The 19700-nt window shown below is 39.1% G+C and overlaps 1 protein-coding gene across 1 annotated transcript in view; it reads right to left on the reverse strand.

Annotated features, from left to right (window-relative positions):
* Window positions 1-19700, reverse strand: part of FBN2 (fibrillin 2) — a 247755-nt gene that overhangs the window by 53951 nt on the left and 174104 nt on the right. The window contains exons 38-46 of the mRNA XM_074953067.1: window positions 18741-18809; window positions 18029-18154; window positions 15216-15341; window positions 13606-13758; window positions 8523-8591; window positions 7517-7642; window positions 2903-3028; window positions 2368-2493; window positions 1178-1294 (exon numbers count right to left, since the gene is read on the reverse strand). Coding sequence (XP_074809168.1) covers window positions 1178-1294; window positions 2368-2493; window positions 2903-3028; window positions 7517-7642; window positions 8523-8591; window positions 13606-13758; window positions 15216-15341; window positions 18029-18154; window positions 18741-18809 — 1038 coding nt within the window. The remainder of the gene's footprint in view (window positions 1-1177; window positions 1295-2367; window positions 2494-2902; window positions 3029-7516; window positions 7643-8522; window positions 8592-13605; window positions 13759-15215; window positions 15342-18028; window positions 18155-18740; window positions 18810-19700) is intronic.

Below are 19700 nucleotides of genomic sequence, written 5' to 3' on the forward strand. Positions count from 1 at the left end.
CCACCTGCAGTCTGTCCCCCATGCACCAGCTGCACCCTCTCCCACATCTCTAACTCCCTGCACTCCCACCCCTTGCCCCAGACCCTGCCTGCGACCCCCACAGCCCTAGCACTCCCACCCCTGTACCACCCACTCTGCGCCTGTACTCTGACACATAGCTCAGCTGTGCAATCCACCCTGTCCACCTGCCACTGCAGACCTGGTGCCAGGGAGCCTGCTCCAGCTGAGGTCACTGGATCTTGCAGAGTAGGGGGGTGCTGAGCATCCTGGTCTCCTGCCAATGCTTCTGGGCCGGATCCTGCTGGGGTCGGGGCTGATACCACTGGGCCTGATCCTGTGCCACCCATTTTTGTACCCCTTGCTGGCTCTGCACTCAGGTCAGGTCCCCCTCCCACCTCACCCTATTTACAGCCCTGAGAACGTCACATGGGCCGCAGCTGTGTGCTGACTGGGACGCAAGGGACTACTGAGAACCACTTATTTAGATGTTATTAATGCATTGGGCAAACACCCAATTGTAAATCCTGTATTGTAAATAAGGAACAGTGCCATACAACTTGGGATGAAGTATCATTTTCAGCAATGGCCCTGAATCATTGCTATAGCTGAAGAATGCTCAGCACAAGTCTCCAGTGGGAGTGAGGCAAGAGACACTTTGAGCCATATTTGCAACCCCTGAAGATGCTGGACCAGTCCCTGATGTGATTTATGCTGGCTGCCAATGGCCCCCAGGGACCGTCACAGCAGTTGGGGATCAGTTGAGTGTAAGGGAATATCAGTCATGCCTCCTTTCCAGAAGCCAAGAGGCGGATGGCACAAAAGCCACTATGGCAGCACTACTCGAAGGTTTCTCAACATAGAGGAATCCTCCAGTGGCTGGGACTGCTTTGCACTATCGGACCAGAACAAAGCAGTCCCAGTGCGCCAAAGAGTCAGGGCTTGCATCTTTTTAAAGAATGACACAAGAAAATTCTTTCAATGATATCCAAAATAATGATTTGTTGAGAAAGTGTTATCTACAGAAGTGCACAAAGGAGGTAACAGTATCATTTTCTGTACTTCCTTACCTTTGCTAGTACCCTGATCAGTTCTGACTATGGTTTAGGGTTTTTTTAAGTTTCTTTAAATACATCCCCATGTGACACCATAGCAGCAGCAATGAAATTAAAGTACTTACCCATACAGTCATTATTATGAGTGAGCTCAAATCCTGGGTAACACAGGCAGTTATATGATCCAACTGTGTTTTTACAAGTTCCATTTCCACATGGATGGCGTTCACATTCATCAACATCTGCAAAGACAAATAAATTTGTAGACAAGAACTTGTCTTCCCAGTTGTTTGTTAATGTGGTATGCACACAAAAGGGTCTTGTAAAGGTTCTTTATTCAAGTATTAGTTTCTAGTGTATTTTTAAGAAAAAATGGCAGTTTTCATGATTATTTTGCAGAATTTTTAAATTTATTTTTTGTAATGTGGAAAGTGAGACTTGAAATTTTTTGTAAAACTTGGCAGGATCATAGGGATATTTTTACCATATGCAATTGTTTTCAGGATTTATGTTTGAAACCTTAAAAACTGTTAGTTTAAAGTTATGAGAGTTATGAAAAAGGTTACTGTTACTTTTTTTAAATAATCAAAGTTTGGATATTTGGACTTAGAACAAGTCAGTTGCCAAGTACCCTGCACAAATAATTTGAATGTGATTCAACTGAAAAAATTGAGAAAAGGAAGATACACAAGGACACAGCAGCATATGAAGAAGTTTCCAATATTTGTATAATAAGAAAATTGGAACACTTCCTATATTTCCAGAGGGACACTGAACTCCTAGTTAGAGCCAGAATTTACACGAGGCTTATTTACAAAAGCTGCAGAAGCTATATTTGGCTGTTTTCTCAAAGCATTAACCAAAAAGTGACACAAAGGGAGCTGCATACATGCATTACCTTTTCATAATAATGTAATGTCTACAATTTTAAAAATCCAAACAGACCAAATGGTCAAGGACAAGAACCTTTGGTTCTGTGATTTATGTATCTTAGTGACATCTCTTTCACATCACCATATGAGCACAATAAGAATAGGGATTTAATCATATTAAGTGCCCTTCAGTATGAAGACTTCATCATCACATATCTTTATGAACACTGATTTTATATTTTATTCAGTGATGTGTAGCCCTGAAGAAGAAACAAGGATCAAGCATATTTTACTTCAGAGCACTTTCTTAAAGGAAATTCTAATTTGTCTCATTGATACTTAATATATGAAATCAGTACTTTAATAGAAATATAACCTCCTAATACGATTCAAATTCTAGATACATTCCATTGTCTAGAACTCAAAGCATATCCCTTCCATACCCATGCACATGGTTTCGTCTTGGGATGCCTTAAAACCATTATGACAGATGCACTGGTAACCTCCCTGCATGTCCACACACATGCCATGACTGCAAACATTAGGAATTTCCAAACATTCGTTGCGATCTATAACAAAAATATAAAACACGTGACATACATTTTTATCATTCATTTTTCACAAACATGTTTTTACAAAGTTAGTAAATTATTTAAATCATGCTCAGAATTATTCATAACCAAAACGGAATCATTACAAAACTGGTTTTATAGGAACTTTCCTTTGTCGATACATTTTGAGGTCTCAAACATATTCTAGCAATAGCTTGACCTCAAGAAAGTTGTTTTAAAATCTCATGGAGTTTCTTCTTATTATGAACAGAGAAATATGGCTAGAGCGTAAAGTTTTTACATAGTTTTGACAAGCAAACTAAAAAAAAAAAAAAAAAAAGTTTCTCTTGCATCTTGACAGGAAACATGTAAATGTGATAGGTACAAATGGATTCAAGCAAAGCAGTGGAATCAACTGATTTCTTACCAATACAGGCACCATTAGGTGAAAGTTTGAAACCTGCAGCACATTCACAGCGGTAACTCCCAGGACTGTTGATACAGTCTGCGTTTCGCTGACAGAGATTGTCTCCATTGCTACACTCATCAATATCTGAAACATAAAGAATCCTAATTCAAATGTCAAGTGCCACAATATATTTATTTGGTCTAGAGCGCAGATATTTTTAGTGCCACGGAAGGATAACATGGAGAATGGAGATTCTGATCCTGAATTTCCTCTCAGTTGCACCAGTGTAAGCCAGTCAATAGAATGAACTGAAGTTAAGTGAATTCCAACAATGAAAAACCAGGGTTAGGAAAGAATCAGACCTTATGGATCTAAGCCCTGTTGCAATAATTGGGCCTACAAATTTACCCTAATTGTAAGCTTAACTATAAAAAGTAAAAATTCAAGACATATTACAATAACCTATAACAACATATGTTAATGAAAAAAGGTGCAAAAGCAAATCAAAAAGACTACATTACTCCAAACAAAAACGCCTACTAATATAACTCAGGGACTACGTAAAAAACTGGTAAACAAAAAAAGTGCAGAACTGAAAATCAATCAACTGAAATTAGGCCTAATTAATAAACAAAGTAATAAGGGGATGGGCTATTCCACCCACCAATCCCTTTTTGGGTCCTTAAAAAAATGATTTGGGGAGAAAAATTGGCAACTGGAGCAAGCTTCATTATCATGGCTGCTATCCTCACCATCTCCTGAGACCTCAGATCGGATTCAACCTAATCCTGAGAGATGTCCTGATCAGCCCGGGCCAGAAAGAGACACCCAGATGACACCGAACCTCCAGCTAAATCTCAGACAGCATCTGGCATGTGAGACTGTCTGTCCTTTGCCTGTCCTCCCTCCCTCACCCCAAAGTCCTTTTCCTTCTATACCTTATGGCTTCTCTTTCATCACTCTCTCTCCTTGTTCCTTTTGTCTAATAGGAGACTGGCTTAGTTGGTCAGGACTGTATATCTTTTAACACAACTGATATCTGTGCCCATAGAGAAGCAGCAAAAAGCAGTGCCCCAAGCAGCCCAATTCTGGTACAAGTTTGCTAGGTCAGGGAGTGGCTGATAAGACCATATGTGGTGCCTGTGCTTTTCCAGTGGTAAGGTTGTAAGTGAAACTGTGAAAGTCAACCACAGTAGACAGTGGCTGCATTTTCTCTTTGTTGTTCTTTTCGCTCCCCTTTCATGTATATTTGTCTTGTTTTATCTTCTTAGGAAATGGAATCTGACTTTAACAACAATAGCAACAACATGTCCAGCCCATTTTAACTAAGTATTTCTCTTTTCCCCACAAAAGGACAGTTATTACCATCTTCAATGCCATCTTAAAAAAACCCAGTCAAACAAGGATTTTTTTTCTTTTTAACAACTCTCTCCAGATAAAGGGAAAATATCCCAAAGTGTGTTAATAAACTAAAAGCCTTATTTAACACATTACATTTCTTTAGTTGTTCTTCTGTCTTTTCTGTATCTTTAAGATAAGGTTAAAATGATTTTTAATGGTGTGTTTGCCATGGTACTAAGCAGACTAATGTCAGTATGCCAAACCCTAACCTTTTTAAAAACTGTTTAATGCTGAACAGTTTAAAAGTCATGTTAACACTTTTGACTCTTTGGGTCCATAGAGTCCATCTAAATTAATACATTTTATGTCCCTGGGTGAGTCTAAAGGGTTAATACGTACTCAAAAAGCTGGCAACTTGGCAAAAAGACAATTGTTTTAAAGTTGGTTTAAAAAACAAGGGTTTATAAACAAAACTGGGAATTTAAAATGTGTAAAAAAAACTGGTAAGTTCTTGACACAATGCAGAAGTTAAACAGTGTGTTTAAAAAACCCTTATGAGAAAGCGTGTGTACATTGCAAAGGGTGTACAAAACGTGGGGCAGCAGGGAAAGAAAAAGGTTTGCCAATTTTGGATAAAAGCCATATTTTTACAGTATAACAACTTAAATTGTCAAAAATGTGTTTTAAAAAATCAGCCTTAAACTAGAGGAAAACCCCAGTAGTATCAGAATGTAATTTAACAGTTTGCTTTGCATGCTTTTAATCTGTTTTTTTTTTTAAAGGGTTATTCAATTGTTTTATAGCACTTCATTTTTTAACCTTTTTACAAGTGCTTTGTTTTGTTTTCCCTTTTTCTTTTAATTTAGGGGTTGTAGTTTTTGTAAATGGTAAAAACTTCAAAGGATTTAATGTAAAGGCATTTTTTAAAAGAGGCAAAAATGAAGCGTAGTTGTAGTCTAGCAATTTTTACTGAAAGTACATCTTGGGTAACCCTCCTGTTAGCAGAATGCCAGCTTAATTCAGCGCTGCTACTGCACTGATTGTGAATTAAATTTCAAGAAGCCCCTCAAAACAAGGAGTTTTGCAGAACCAAACCTTCTTGTGATTGTTTTGGGTTTTGCAATTATTTTTCCTGTTTAGTTTTTAATGTCAGTAATTATTATTGATGTTTTGTGCATGTAAGATAGGACAATGCTAGTGTTTACAGGTTAGATCCCCTTATTGGGGTAACTAGCCACAATGGCCATGTTGTCCTCACAAATGTTGATGAAGCAGGTGGGCAGGGTCTGTCATAGTCTAAAAATGCCTGCAAATTTTTACCACCCTTGGGCATTGCAAAAGGCTCATGAATGCAAAAGCAGTTCCAAAGACATCATTTTGTTGCTTCTTTTTTAAAAAGGCAACATACTTAGGTAAACATGCCATCGGGGTAAAGTTTTTCCCCAAATAAGCAAGTTTAACCACTCGTGCATTAAATTTTTTACAGTTGTGTAAATGTGCAGCTTTAAATAGTTTTAACTGTGTAACCGGGGGGGGGGGGGGGGTGAGGAAAGAAAGTTTTTTCCATCTTAACCCATTCTGGGCATACAGCCAAAAAAGTAATAAAAGCCAGTTTGTTTTTAAACATCTTAAAACATATAACAGCACCAGATCTAAGTTTTGTTTTAGCTATAAAGTTGCAAGTTTTTAGCTTAGTTAATATCTGAAAGGTTTTACTGTAATTTTTGTAATATTTAATTAAATAAAATGTGTAAATTCCAGTTTTAAAATAAAAAATTGCAATATTTGCAATTTAAAATATAACCAAGTGCCTTTTCTCCCCTGTATATGCTCAAAGTAAAATAAGATTCTTGTTTATAATTGAAATTTTATGAACCAAAGTCTGACCTGATGTGGAACTGGTTCATAAAAAAGGGATTATGTTGCAATAATTTGGTCTGCAAATTTGCCCTAATTGTGAGCTCAATTGTAAAGTAAATGAAAGTTCATAAAATGTCACAACAACCTATAAACAACAAAACCTATGATGAAAAAGGTACAAAAGCAAAACAAAAAGACCTACCGATATAACTCAAGGAATGTGTTAAAATCATGCTTGGTAAACAAAAAAAGCCTGGAACTGGAAATCAATGAAGCAAAACTGATGTGTTATAAATTAGGCCTAACTGGTAAACAAAATAACGAGGGGATGGACCCTTTAAAAAAAAAAAAAAAAAAAAGACGGGGGAGAAAAGTTGGTTACTGTGACACTGGCTGATGAAAAGACAAGAGAAGGGGAAGGATGCCCCATCATGGCTGCCCCCCTCTCTCTCCCATCACTTCAGAGCCCAGATCTTCTTCATCCTAATCCTGAGACATGTTCTGACCTGTGTGTTTGCTATCGAACTAAGCAGTCTACGGTCTCTGTGTACCAAACCCTAAACCTTGTTTAAAACTTTTTAACATTAAACAGTTTCCACAACCAAGTTACCATCTTTGACTCTTTGGGGCTGTATATTCCATCTAAATTAATACCCCTCTGCATTGTGCTGACAGTGGAACTGTAAAAGTCTGTGTAGATAAATAAATAAATAAAATTAATATCTGGGTAAATAAATATACCTATGTAACTTTATATAATTAAACAAAATAATAATTTAATTAAAACACTAGGAAAGTGATGCAGTGTGTTAGTATTCTAATCTTATGGGGTGAAACCTTGAGTCCTCTGAAGCCTATGGCAAAATTCCCACAGAGGCAGGATTTCACCTCCAGACTTGAATTCAAATCCAAGGTTAGGGCAAAAGTGAAAATTATGACAGTGATCTAATTTTAATTCCCATGTTTTATTGTCATAACAACATTGCACAACTGTATATGACTAATACGTCTCTGCCTAGGAGAGTACTGGAAGAGTAGATCAAAAATGAGATGCATTGGCAAAAGCGTGATGTTCAAGAGAGTGCTGTTATTCCTCACATTCAGGAGTGCTAAATTCACTCACAAAGGTAAATAAGAAAACAAAACAATGCCTAGCCTAGAAAGGAGAAGGGACTGTTAAGGAAACATGTTTAAGACTTAGCAGGTTGCGTCAAAACCAATGTAACAAAAACTGTCAAAAACTGGCTAGCACATACATTTGTTTTTTTAAAGACAAGTGCCTCCTATGGTCATTATGAGATAACCATTGAAAGAATACCCACAACTTGTTCCTCCTAAGGTATAATAGCATTGGAATTATGCCCTGATGCTCCCCTTTTCAATAAGCATGCTTGTGCGGACAAAACAGAAAAAAACTGTCATTCAAATCACCTTCACAGACCAAGAGTAGGTCATTGTAGCTGAATCCTGTGGGACATTCACAGCGGAAACTGCCAATCTGGTTAATGCAAACGCCATTTGCACAGATTCCTGGGATCTCCTTACATTCATCAATATCTGAAAGTGAATATACATTTGTCACACAGAGTATTGTATGGCTTGATGTACCCCATGGATTCTCTATATTTCACTCTGCTTGCAGCTATTCAGCATCATTTAATATATATTATATATGTATTAAAAATTATGTGTGTGTGTGTGTGTGTAGAAAAAACCCTAAACATGCTGCTGTTGTGAATGATGGGGCAAATAAATTATATGATATTCAATAAAGAAGTTCAAGATTTGGATTATAAATTTAAATCAATCAGTTAGGAAGCTGGAAGAAGGAAGAAAAGAGATACGGGAATGGGATAACACTGAACATTAAATATCTGTTTTTAGTGTATAAAGTGTTATGAATGCAGAAAAGTCCCAAAGAAACTCAAGAGGGAAGTTTCTTATAGGTAATTATTCTTTTAAAGTGTATCAGTTGTAACCATATACTGGGATGGAGAGGGAAATGAAATGATAGCAGTATAAGAAGACATGGCACTAGAAAAATACTTAATAAAAACTGAGATATATAATAAAAATCTTATTCTTAACTTTCTGCACTTTTCTGAAATTGTCAGGATGTAGCAGAGAAATGCAGAAGGTTATACAGCTCCAAAGGGAGAGAGAGAAGCATGTAAAATGCCAGTTGCAGGAAGGGAGAATTTTTCATACAACTGTTATATTAAAATAACATTAATTACAAATCCAAGTAAACATGAGTTCTAGTGACCTGATCAAACCACATACTCTTGCAATTTATGATGTCACCAGAACTCTATGATGGAATTAGAGTTTTATTACATACAGTTGGTATACAGAGATCATAGCAGTATTATTATATTGCTATGAAACACTAAGCGGCAAAACATTACCTCTTGAAAATACATTTAGTAAAACTTACCAACAGCTTTGCCAGTATGGATGTCAAAGGTGAAGCCAGGAATATTCCCACATATGGTCTTAAATTCCGCTAAACATGAAACAAATTATGCATTTGTAAAGAATATGTATCAGTCCCTCAATAATTATTTTTTAAGTTTCTTCAGCTTTCCAAGAGCACTTCCAGTCAATTCTACTGCGGCTTTTCTAAGTAAAATTTAAAAGCAAATTTGCCAATAAGTGCAGCTACCACTCAGAAATTCATTCACACTTCTACATATCATTATTTGCTCCATTTGAAGCTATATCAGATGTTGAGTTTGGGAGAGCAGGCCTTCATTTTCTGCTTAAGTAGCACTCCTCAGCCTACTTCTTGAGATTTGTTACTACTTTCTAATCTCCTACAGTTGAGGATCTACAGAGGCAATTTTACTAGGGAAACTAAAGGTAACTTAACAGTAACTAGTTTTCATTGACTACATTAACTCTGGCCAACACTCCACACTGGTCTCTCCTATTCTCCTTTCCTCTTCAGAGATTTTTGTAATTTAAATGGCAAGGAACTCAGGGAGAGATAGGGGACTACTACTCCCTCTCTTCCAGGACATCTTGAGGATAAGGGATGTAGATAACCCTAATGGCTTTTACTACTATCTGTTGAGCCATGGCTTTCAAGGCAAGGCATGTAAATCCTACAGTGTGGATCTGCAGTGGCAATATATTTAGATTAATTCAGTTACTTGTAAGTAAGCTTTTTTCCAGCATTTAATGGTATCAATTAGTGCAGGGTGTGACAGCATACCTCCTCTGTTAGTAAAATATTTCTTATTAACCCTCTGAGTCAATAAGACTTTACCAGCACAGCAATGTTCATAAGAAAACCTTCACAATACATGGTGAACTTTTAAAACGGAAAAATGGACCCATTTTGATCAACATGTGTAGTTTTGCACAACAAGAAGCCACTCTCACTATGTCAAATCTGTAAAACACTGATATTGGCAGCCTCGTGCATCTTGCAGTGAAATAGCAGAGCTGGGACAAAATAACTTTACTGTGTGAATAGTTACCGCCGAATTCTGCCCCGGGGGTGTGAACATACAGTTCCTATTCATTTCCCGATGTATTTAAGGGCAAAATTTGACACTCAATTTTGAAATGTTACTACACTTTTCTTTCAGTCATTACATCAGCATTAAAATGAAAACTGATTTATAGCTTCTGGTGTTAAGTTTCCATTCTACTAACATTATGGGAAAATAAGGCATAATTTTCAGCAGTTAAGGCTGATTAACCATTAGTACAACCTTCCATGGGATGTGGTGGACTCTCCATCACTTGGGAGTCATTAAATCAAGAAGTAGTATGTTTCTAAAAGACAAAGGGTTAAATTTGCAAAAGCACCTAAGTCATGTATGCTCATTTACGCACTGAGAAGCCTTAGTACTATTGACTCAGTCATGTCAATGCTTTTCAAATTTTTACCATGTTCAAGTTCAATCACAAGTTTTGGGGTTTCATGCAGAAGTCACTGGATGATATTCAATGGCCTGTGCTATACATGAAGCCTAACAGTGGTCCCCTTGTGGCCTTAAATTTTATTAATTATTTTCACTTTCAGATAATTGATCATCAGCAAAACATTTAGAAAAGCCAATTTCATCTGAAAACTTTGGGACAAATCAAGGCTGCCCCAGGGGCAGCCATGTTAGCTCCTTTTGGAATCTTAATTTGGCCCTAAGCTTTCAGTTGAAATTGGCTTTTCTAAATGTTTTGCTGGTGACCAGCTATCTGAAAGTGAAAACAATTAATAGATTGTTAGGGGGCCTCTGGAAGCACTGTGTGTGCACAGGGCAAGAGCAGGCATAATGCAGGAAAAAATAGTATGTGATTGGATAGTTAAAGACTTTCACAATGCATATGCAAAGGCAACCTTAATTTTGGCATTTCCTAACTTTTGATTGCTTGACTTTGCAACCTTAACATTTTTAAATTTAGATTTTTGTATGTAATTTTCAAATACCATATACTCTATTTATTACTACATTACATTTCATAAAGACAGTAAGATCCAAGAGTTAACAGTAACTAGTCCCTCATGATTTACTTATACCTCAAATGATAAGCCAACTAATCAGATACAATTTGGTCATAAATGAGAAGTGGCGGAGAGGGTAAAAACTTACAAGAGCATTTATTTTTGAAGGTTAGAGGCCTGTCTAATGTTAATGGATGTGATTCACATGCATGTGCAACATTAAACTGTATAATCTTTGTTACTCAAATACATGAGACAGTGAGACTATCTGTCAAACAAACAAAAAAATAAGAGTTATTCAGAAAGAGAAGATGTAAAGGCTGAGCTCATTGAGAGGAACAATATAGTTCTCATCAAAGCATAACAACACTTTTAATGAGTTACTGGGCTGAAGCCAGCAAGCTGGTTACGGTCAATGCACCATAACCTCTGCTTCTGTGATGTGCAGCCTACACCCAGATTTCAGAACATACTCATTATCTCAGAATAACTGTAGCTATTCAACCATTTACAACTGGAATTTGTGTTTGATACCCCCCCACACAAACCCCTTCCTTAGTGGAATTAGAGGTTCAGAAATGTCTTGAACTGCGGCAAAAACATCTAAAGGAGAAAAGCCAACCAGGCAAAGTCCTGAAACAGAGATATTTTAACTCTGTAACTATTTGCAGAACTGCCCAGGCAGAGAGGTTTTAAAGAGCATTTAAGAACAGCTACAGAGACACTTTCTTGTTCAATGGTGTCCACACAGCCATAAATACTCTATGTATGCGATCCTGACACTGTGAAACTATATTATTATCATGATCTTATTGCAGTGGCTTTCTGCGACTGTAACACAGTATTTCATCTCTCACGCTTGCTTTCATTTCGCACATTTGGTTGCTAGAAGAAGAGTTCTTCTCTTCATTCTTCATACTCCTGCTTACTGAAAGGAAGGAAGGAAGGAAAGCGTTTCTCCTTTCGGTCCCTTTTTGCTCCTTCCTGGCTGCTTGTAGGACAGGGTGTCCCAAGCGGTTCTGATCCATTTGGATATCATTCTGTCCTTCGCCATGTGGTAGACAAGGCAAACAAAAAGACCACTTCAGTTATATGGACTCCACTAAAGATGCATGCAGCACTACAACTGCAGGTTGAGTATCACTGATTTAGGGGCAAAACCAATGACATAATAAAAGGCGTCTTTTGCTATACAAGTGATTATTTTTATCCCAGTACATTATGAGACTTCTCCTCGACTGTTGAATGTCGGTGTTTGTTTATGCATTCCATGAATTACTATAGGTTTGATGATTTTCCTGCTGGTGTTGTAATCCAGGAAGTCGTTCCTTCCTCATTTTGAGCTTCAGAAAAACATGGGATGCAAAAAACATTCAACTGCACTTTTCCTGAAATTCCATACACTGGGATGAAAAAGGTATTCTGGTGGGAGTTTATCACATTGACAAATGCACTATGGTCTTTCTATTTGATTACTAGTTTTGCAGGGTGCTGAGAAAATAACATCAGATAATACACAAAGCAGACAGATGACCAAGGCCCCTTGTTCATGCACATTAGACATAGGTTATGCAGCTCCCAGAATTATGTGGTAAGGCTCTGCATAGCAGAGAGCCCTCCACCCCACTACCCTCTCTCCCATTCACAGAAGTCTCACTGTTCAGCTTGTGACCACAAGCTGGCTCTGAGCTCCTCTCCTTCCAAGGGGAACATGTAACAGCAGCTGACAGGGAGAGGGAGTTTACAGACTGTCAGGTCTGGGATGGTGGGTGAATGCCTGAGAAGTGGGTTGCACTCAACAAACTGTTAAAGTGAAAACCAAGCAGGTGGAGGAGCTTGCATTATGGAGTTCCTAAACTCTGCCAGAGCTGAGCCTGTGCTCTGGTGGAGATAGGAATACCATAGGGGTGGCACACTCCCAGCTGCAGAGTCTCTAAGTTAGACAAGAGAGGAGACAGCATGCCCAGCCCCACAGCAAACTTGCCCTGCCACTATTTTAACAGTCTACAAGAGAATGTCCCTCACCTGTGGACCTTAGCAGTTCCATAGCTAGAGAAGGTGCCAGTATTGCTGAGCTCAGCTACTCCACTGGAGTAGGGGCTCTGCTCTTGCAGCACCTCTTCCAAAAATCACCGTATTATCTACATCTTGGGCCACCTCAGTCACTGCGTGACCATATCTCTCTTCCAAGCCTTCTGGGTGGCAATTTATGCAGCAGCTTTACTCTGCAGCTATCTACATGGCAGCGTAAATGCATGGAAAAAAGGCACTGCTCATGACATTCCTTTTGGCATGTACCTTGTGGCTTTTATATTACAATTTGTTATATACACATATTTTAATTTCAATTATAATTAGATTTATGTCCATAAAAGCGCCTACACAAGGCTCTGAGTGCTTTGGCAATTATTAAGAACACAACTGATCCAAAATTAACAAATTCACAGCAGTGTGCTCCATTCTACCTAAAACAAAAACTTGTGGTCCTTGTGTGGTCCTTGTAGCCCCCAGGCCAGATTCACTCTGCCAATGATGGGGGATGCAATCAACACCTTCCTACTCCCTTGGGGACAACTCACCCAAGGAAGGTCAGATACTGGTGTTGCTGCCTGCCCTCACTCCCACTTGCAGCCAACAGGAACATCTTTAATTCATGTCATGAGCTCTCTAGGCACCTCCCTGGAAGAGGCTTCAGCCAGGGTGAACGGAGTTGTCATATCACCCAGCTCTCTTGGCCACATCCACCACTGCTCATTATTTGGGCAACACTGACTGTCTTTAGGTCAGAGGGGAGGTTGCAGCTCCTTTGTGCCAACACCATTACTGTACCATGTCAGACTTTCAACCATGGCCACCCTGTTCCTGGGATCATGATGGCAGATGCCTGAACTCAAGTCTAGCCCATGAAGATTAAGTATTGTTGGTGGCAGCTAACATGAATAGCATCACTCCTGCATTCCCTTTGGACAATGGCATAATCTTAACTGAAACTCACACTAACTGATACAGAGAGGGAGCTAAGATGATGTGGAAGTTAATGTAACAGGATTGTTAGGGGAAGTCTTACCTGTTCCTGGGGTTGGACATGGCTCACAAGGCTTGTTCCAGGCTTTGCCAACATTGTACGTGCAGCAGCACATCCTCTTGGTCACATTGAAAGGCAGTTCATTCTCACAGGAGGTTCCATTGTAGCTTCTATAGCAAAAGCTCTTTCTCATATCTACATGGTAAAACACTCAGAGTTACAAGGTAACAGCAACAGGGTGGTTCTTCCCTTAAGGGCTGGAGGACTGGGGTCAGCCAACCCTGATGACAGAATGAAGTATACTTGGGTTGAATCAGACAATTCCCTATAAAGGGCAGCAGGTGACTGCAATGAATGGAGAAGTTCAGGAATCTGTGGTAGTCCCTCCAGGAGTGAGGAAAGGCTCCTTTAGGGAAGACCCGAGACCAAGGGAGTTGCCCCAGGCATGGAGGCCTGGGAGGAGAAAGAGAAACCTTGTGTTGGGTGGGCTTATGAATTGACTTGATTTGGGATTTTGAGTTTTAGTTTGTTTATATTTATTTGGAATATGCAATCCAGTCAAGCCAAGCCACAGTGTTCTTATCAATGAGGTTCAAAGCATGAAGACCTCCAGGAAGTTGAGTCATTGTGCAGTCATAGTTTGTGGCTGCCCACATTGAAATAGTGGACTGTCTCTAAAATGCCACTGAAATTCTGCTGCAGCACAAATTCCACGTCCGGTACGAAACCGGTTCAGAAGGCTCCATTGCCTTCATGGTAAATCAAGCCTGAGTTGACAGTGGGTGGGTCCAAGACAAGATAATTATTTGTCACTTTCTCTGCAGACCATGAAGCTCACCACGCAGCCTCTACAGTAAAATTTTATATTAATAAACCCTGTCCCCAAAGAGGGGCATTTTTGACCAAGAAAAAACCTGTGAGAAGTTTTTTTTTTAACATTCCAAAAGGGGAAACTAAGGCAGGCTGCCTTAGGGTGACCCTAGGCCATGAGGGGGTGCACCAGAAGAAGGTGGCCCATTGCAGTAACCAACAAAGTAGTTCAGCCAAAAGTCAAATCCCTTCAACTATTGACCTAGCCACTGTGACTCATGAATTCTGACTCAGAGTGACCCTGAGAGTGCAAGCAGCATACATTAAAAAAAAAAACTTTTTCTACAGATTAAATCACCTTAATTAAATTATACTTTGTCTCCCTATTACTTTAGATGAGTGTATTTGCTCAGGATGATACAGTTCCATCTCCATTTGGTCACGGATGCCTTAGAAGAGAGAAAAATTTCAAAGAAACTTAAAAAAAAAAAATAGCTGTTCTTAAGACCCATTTCCTAGCAGACTCACCAGCTGGAAGCCAAATATACATACGAAAAATTATGTGTGAAAATGAAAAGCTCTGACTTCTGTTAGAGAACACAACACCACACTCTTTCATGGATATCTGATGTGGCAGTTTTGCAATAAAGGTTAGAAAAGATGATATCGTCTCAAGAGCTTTTAAGCATTGCAGTTGCAATCATTTAAGTTTAATGTTCTGATAAGGCACTTAAAGGAAGCTTTCAAAGTCAGCCTTCTTGCAGGGAAGATTTTAAGCAGCCAGATGAGGTCTAAAACAGCTCTGATCACTACAGCATGTCATGTAAACAAGTTTTACGTACCCATGCAATTGTGTCCTCGATTCACCTGCATGTATTCTGGAGGACAGATGCAGGTGTAGTTCCCTAGGGTGTTGTAACAGGTCCCAGGGCCACAGACACCAGGATGTGCAACACACTCATCAATATCTAGAGAGAACAAATGAAAAAGTACAGTTCACAAAGAGACAAGAGGAACAACCCCAATTAAATAATTATAAGGAATAAGTCCATATTAAACTACTCCAACATAGCAAAGAAGCTCAGCAAATTGCTCAGCTTTGATTTAAACAGGCTTTTGTGGCAGCAGCTGAAATGTATTATTGTTCTCTTGTATGTTTGATTTCCTCCAATCCCTGAAGTGGAAGACAGCACTTGTCAAGAATTCAAGATTTGTTGAAGCTGAGTCACTTCCTGTCCCATCTACTCCACTAATGATGTGAGCCTTAGTATTTCATTTGCCTGCCACTTCCAGAGGCATTTCAGTACCATGCTTCCATGCCACCCTTCATGTAAGGAATTAAATCCCTACTGTGGTCTACCAACCCATAACTCTCTCTTCATTCAAATCCCTCCTTCAGATTCACTTCTACTGTGATGGCTAAAAGGAGAAAGTCAATATCTATTCAAAACACATTTTTAGAAATGCACATGCATATGCTGAATAACTACATAATCTCGTTGCTGTAACCCTTGTCCTTCCTCACCCTATCTTTTTCCCTATTGTGTGTAATCCTCCATTATCACATTACAGCTACATTGATATTGTAACCTCATTAAGATACAGGTCTTATCTTTTTTGTGGTGTGTAACCAGCGTAGCATACTCCATAGCTACGTCTGAAACAAGAGCTTCCATTACAAACCCAATTTTGCTCTCACTCTTCACCTAAACGCAATGAATAAAGGAATGTTGGCCTCAGAATTGGTAGGCTGGTCAGAAGCTGTAGTAGGATTTTTTCTAACAAATTTGAAATGATTTGAAGAAGCGGTAACTGATTTATGACATCCTAAAACAGAAGTGATCATGACAGTTAAAAATTCTTTTAACCTTTTTGAAACTTGGTTGCAAAAAATCTGCCCAAAAAACCAAAGAAGGGGAGAAATAAAACGTAGTTTACTGAATTTACCTAGCTGAGATCTATTACAAAAGAACAAAGTTTAGTTACTTAAACTCTCATTTGCCAACTTATTAACATTTAAATACTAACATCAGACTGGCTCCAATGAGTTTAAAGTATGCCAGCAAATGATTGCGGAGACCTAAGCACTGATTTCAAAACAACAACAAGTCTCTGTCCCTTTTCCATGCAAAGACAGACCTCAAAATGTAAGCCAATCCTGAGGGGAAATTTGTCTAATACCATTGAAGTTAATCAGACAAATTGTACATAAAATAAGATATATTTTAAAAGGTGGTCACCAGCTAAACTATTCTTCTAAAATATATTTATTTCCACCACAGCCAGGCTTGAGAATAGAAAGTGGGAGACAATTAAAAGTTTACTGGATTCATATACTCAAGGGAGGAATGTTCCTTGCTATGCTGCCCTCACAAGCCCCTGCTAGACCACTATTTCCACACCTCACCTCTTCCCATTGTGCACTTTTTAGAAAGTGCTCACTTCCTACAGTCCTTAGGAAGTGCACTGGCGATGCAAGTGTGGGGCTTGGGAGGAGACTGGAGGGACACTGAAGCAGCAGAGCAGAGGGCAATGTAGAAGGGAGACATGAAGGGTGCTGGCAGAGTGGGGAGTAGGGATAGAAGATGAAAGGGAGCATAGGAACAGATGAACACAGGATTATGTGGCAGCGGGTGGGGGGGGGCAATAAGGCAATAGAACTATTGATATTTCACCCTTCCTATAGACTTAAGAATGTAGTCTGGAGTCCCTTTCTAAGTCTTAATGCCCACCAGCACCCTGAAAACTTTGGGACACATGCTCGAGACATCCCATCCCCTTGCAAGCCTTAGGCATCTTGTTAAGGCCCTAAAAACTCCCTCAACCGCAGGGATCCACCACACTTGATAAGCATAAATAGGCTTTAATACGCCTTACAAACCTAAATATCGTAGTTGGGCAAGGAATAAGTATCCTGTTTAGACTTGTCAGAATGAATGGGATTCCTAGTATTTGCAGAGGTAGGAGGCGGATTTGGGATGAGGGGGGTTACTACAAAAAGTCACCATGGAGGTAGAGGGCCTGAGATAAGCCACATAAGGTTTCTGGAGGTGAGGTAGGCCAAGAGACTCTTAAGGGCTAGAGAGGCTGATGGGGCCTGACAAGCTCCCTACACAGCTTGCGGGGCTGGAGTTAGGGGAACCTACAATATGCCTCATAAGATTTGTCTAGGTTTGATGCACTTACTCAGAAGGAGTCTTACTCCTGTACACCTCCTACTATCTGCAGGAGAGGGGTAATGGATCTAAGGATGAAGGGGAGCAAGGGAGCATCACACAGGGTCTAGATGGGATAACAGCAGGCTCTGAGGAGTTTCCAGTTCTTAGATCAACCCTAACATGAATCCCCCCAAACATTCCCACGTGACAGAAATACGAGGAAACATCACAAGGTGAAGCTTGTGAAGTTGCACACACGTTTTCTTTGTTAGTGTCAGTACCACAAACGTATGTTCGTATTTACAAACAAGAGAGAGGCAATATATTAGGGAATCATAATAGCTATGAAGATTACCATTACACTCTGTATGGAAAATGAATCTGCAATCAACTACTCTCTATGCATGAAATTTTCTGCATCCGGAGAAAAACTCTGAAAGACCAAAATATTTGCAAACGTGTGTATTGGTGTGGGACAAGGTACTGCAGAATTTCACCTTCACAGATCCGTGTTTCTTCACTGAGGTAGTAGCCTTGAGGACATTCACACTGGAAGCTGCCAAAAGTATTGATGCAGTTTCCACCTTGACAGAGACCTGGCAACTCCTGGCATTCATCGATATCTGTAAAGAGAGAAAAGGCCATATTCTTACTCTGAAATGTAAAGGAACAAGAGATCTTAACCATCCCATTGGAATGTTACCAGCTAGTAACTGCTAATCTTCACTGGGGTTTTTTCCTTCTAAATCTGTACTTTATTATCAAAGGGAAGAGGGAATATGATTATCCCACATATTCTGTAGCAAATTTTCAACATGATGAACATAAGGCGTTCAGCTTCCATGATTGTTTATGGGAGTTTGGTATCTAACGCTTCATTTCTGCATGCTGAAAGTGCATGAGAAATTCACTTGGACCAGGCTTTTACTCTATGATAGATGTTTGCAGCAACATTAACCTTCCATTGATTAAACTATATTTTTGTTTAATCTTACTTACTCAAATGGGTTTTGAGTATCCTTATTGGGTAACTGCTCACACAAGCACCAGTTTGAATTTGCCACTCTAGTATTATTCATGTTAATAAGTGGTTTTCCGATTCAATGAATGTGAACACTTCATCAATGATCCTCCTATTGTGAAAACTTTTGAAAACGTCACCTTTTGTCAAGCTGCAACCATAACAGCCATTATTCAGGATGAACTCACCTTCTAAGATAATAGTGATGGGATTTGGTCTGAATCCTTCACCCCCTGGACACAGAGTATTATATTCCGCTAGAGGAAAAAAAAAGGCTATTACTTATTTGTAGAATAAAACACTGGTATTAAGGATAATTTATAATTTCAATGGTATTTTAAATGCCATAATTATTTTTTATTTGCATTACAGTAGCACCAAGAAGCTCCAGTCAAGGACCTGGACCCCATTGTGCTAGGCACTGTACAAATATAGTGCACAAACACGATCCCTGCCCCTTGTCGTTTAACTTGTTTTAACCTAACAGCACTCTGACCTGCAATGACATACACACTACAAATAGTCCCATTGACTTCACTGGACTAATCACAGTGTATAAAGTCAAGGAAGTGCATAGGCTTCCACCTTGGAAAGTCTAAGATAACGCTGGTAACCATGCACACGAGGCCTTAACCTGTAAGCTCTTTTAAGGCAGGGACTGTGTCTTCTTTGCGTAATGCCTAGTAGAAAGTGGCTACCATCTTAACTAGGGCCTAGAAATTATTACTACTGTACAACAGAGATGAGTATTTGTTAAAATTAGACTGTATAGTATTATAACTTAATAAATAATAAAAACAATAATGCTTGGTAGTTACATTGCACTATTCATACCTAAAACCTCGAGTGCTTTCAAAGGTAAGTATCATTGGGCAAAATTACTGAGGCACTTTTGAAAATTTTATTCAGTGATGCTCACTTTTATAAAGAACTTGGAGTTCTCTGGATAAGAAGCATGATGTAAGTACCTATATTCCTCACCTGCAAAAGTGCAGTTAATGGATAAAATTTTAAGAGTACCTAAGTGTGAAAGTTACTTAGGAACGTTTGAAAATTTTATCCATTATTCCCATTTTTGCAAGGGAAAATGAGGCACAGAAAAGTGATTTGCCAAAGGTCACCAGTGATGGCTTGATTCTGGTCCCATT

Source organism: Natator depressus, chromosome 5 (assembly GCF_965152275.1).
Source record: "Natator depressus isolate rNatDep1 chromosome 5, rNatDep2.hap1, whole genome shotgun sequence".
NCBI classification, from domain to species: Eukaryota; Metazoa; Chordata; order Testudines; family Cheloniidae; genus Natator; species Natator depressus.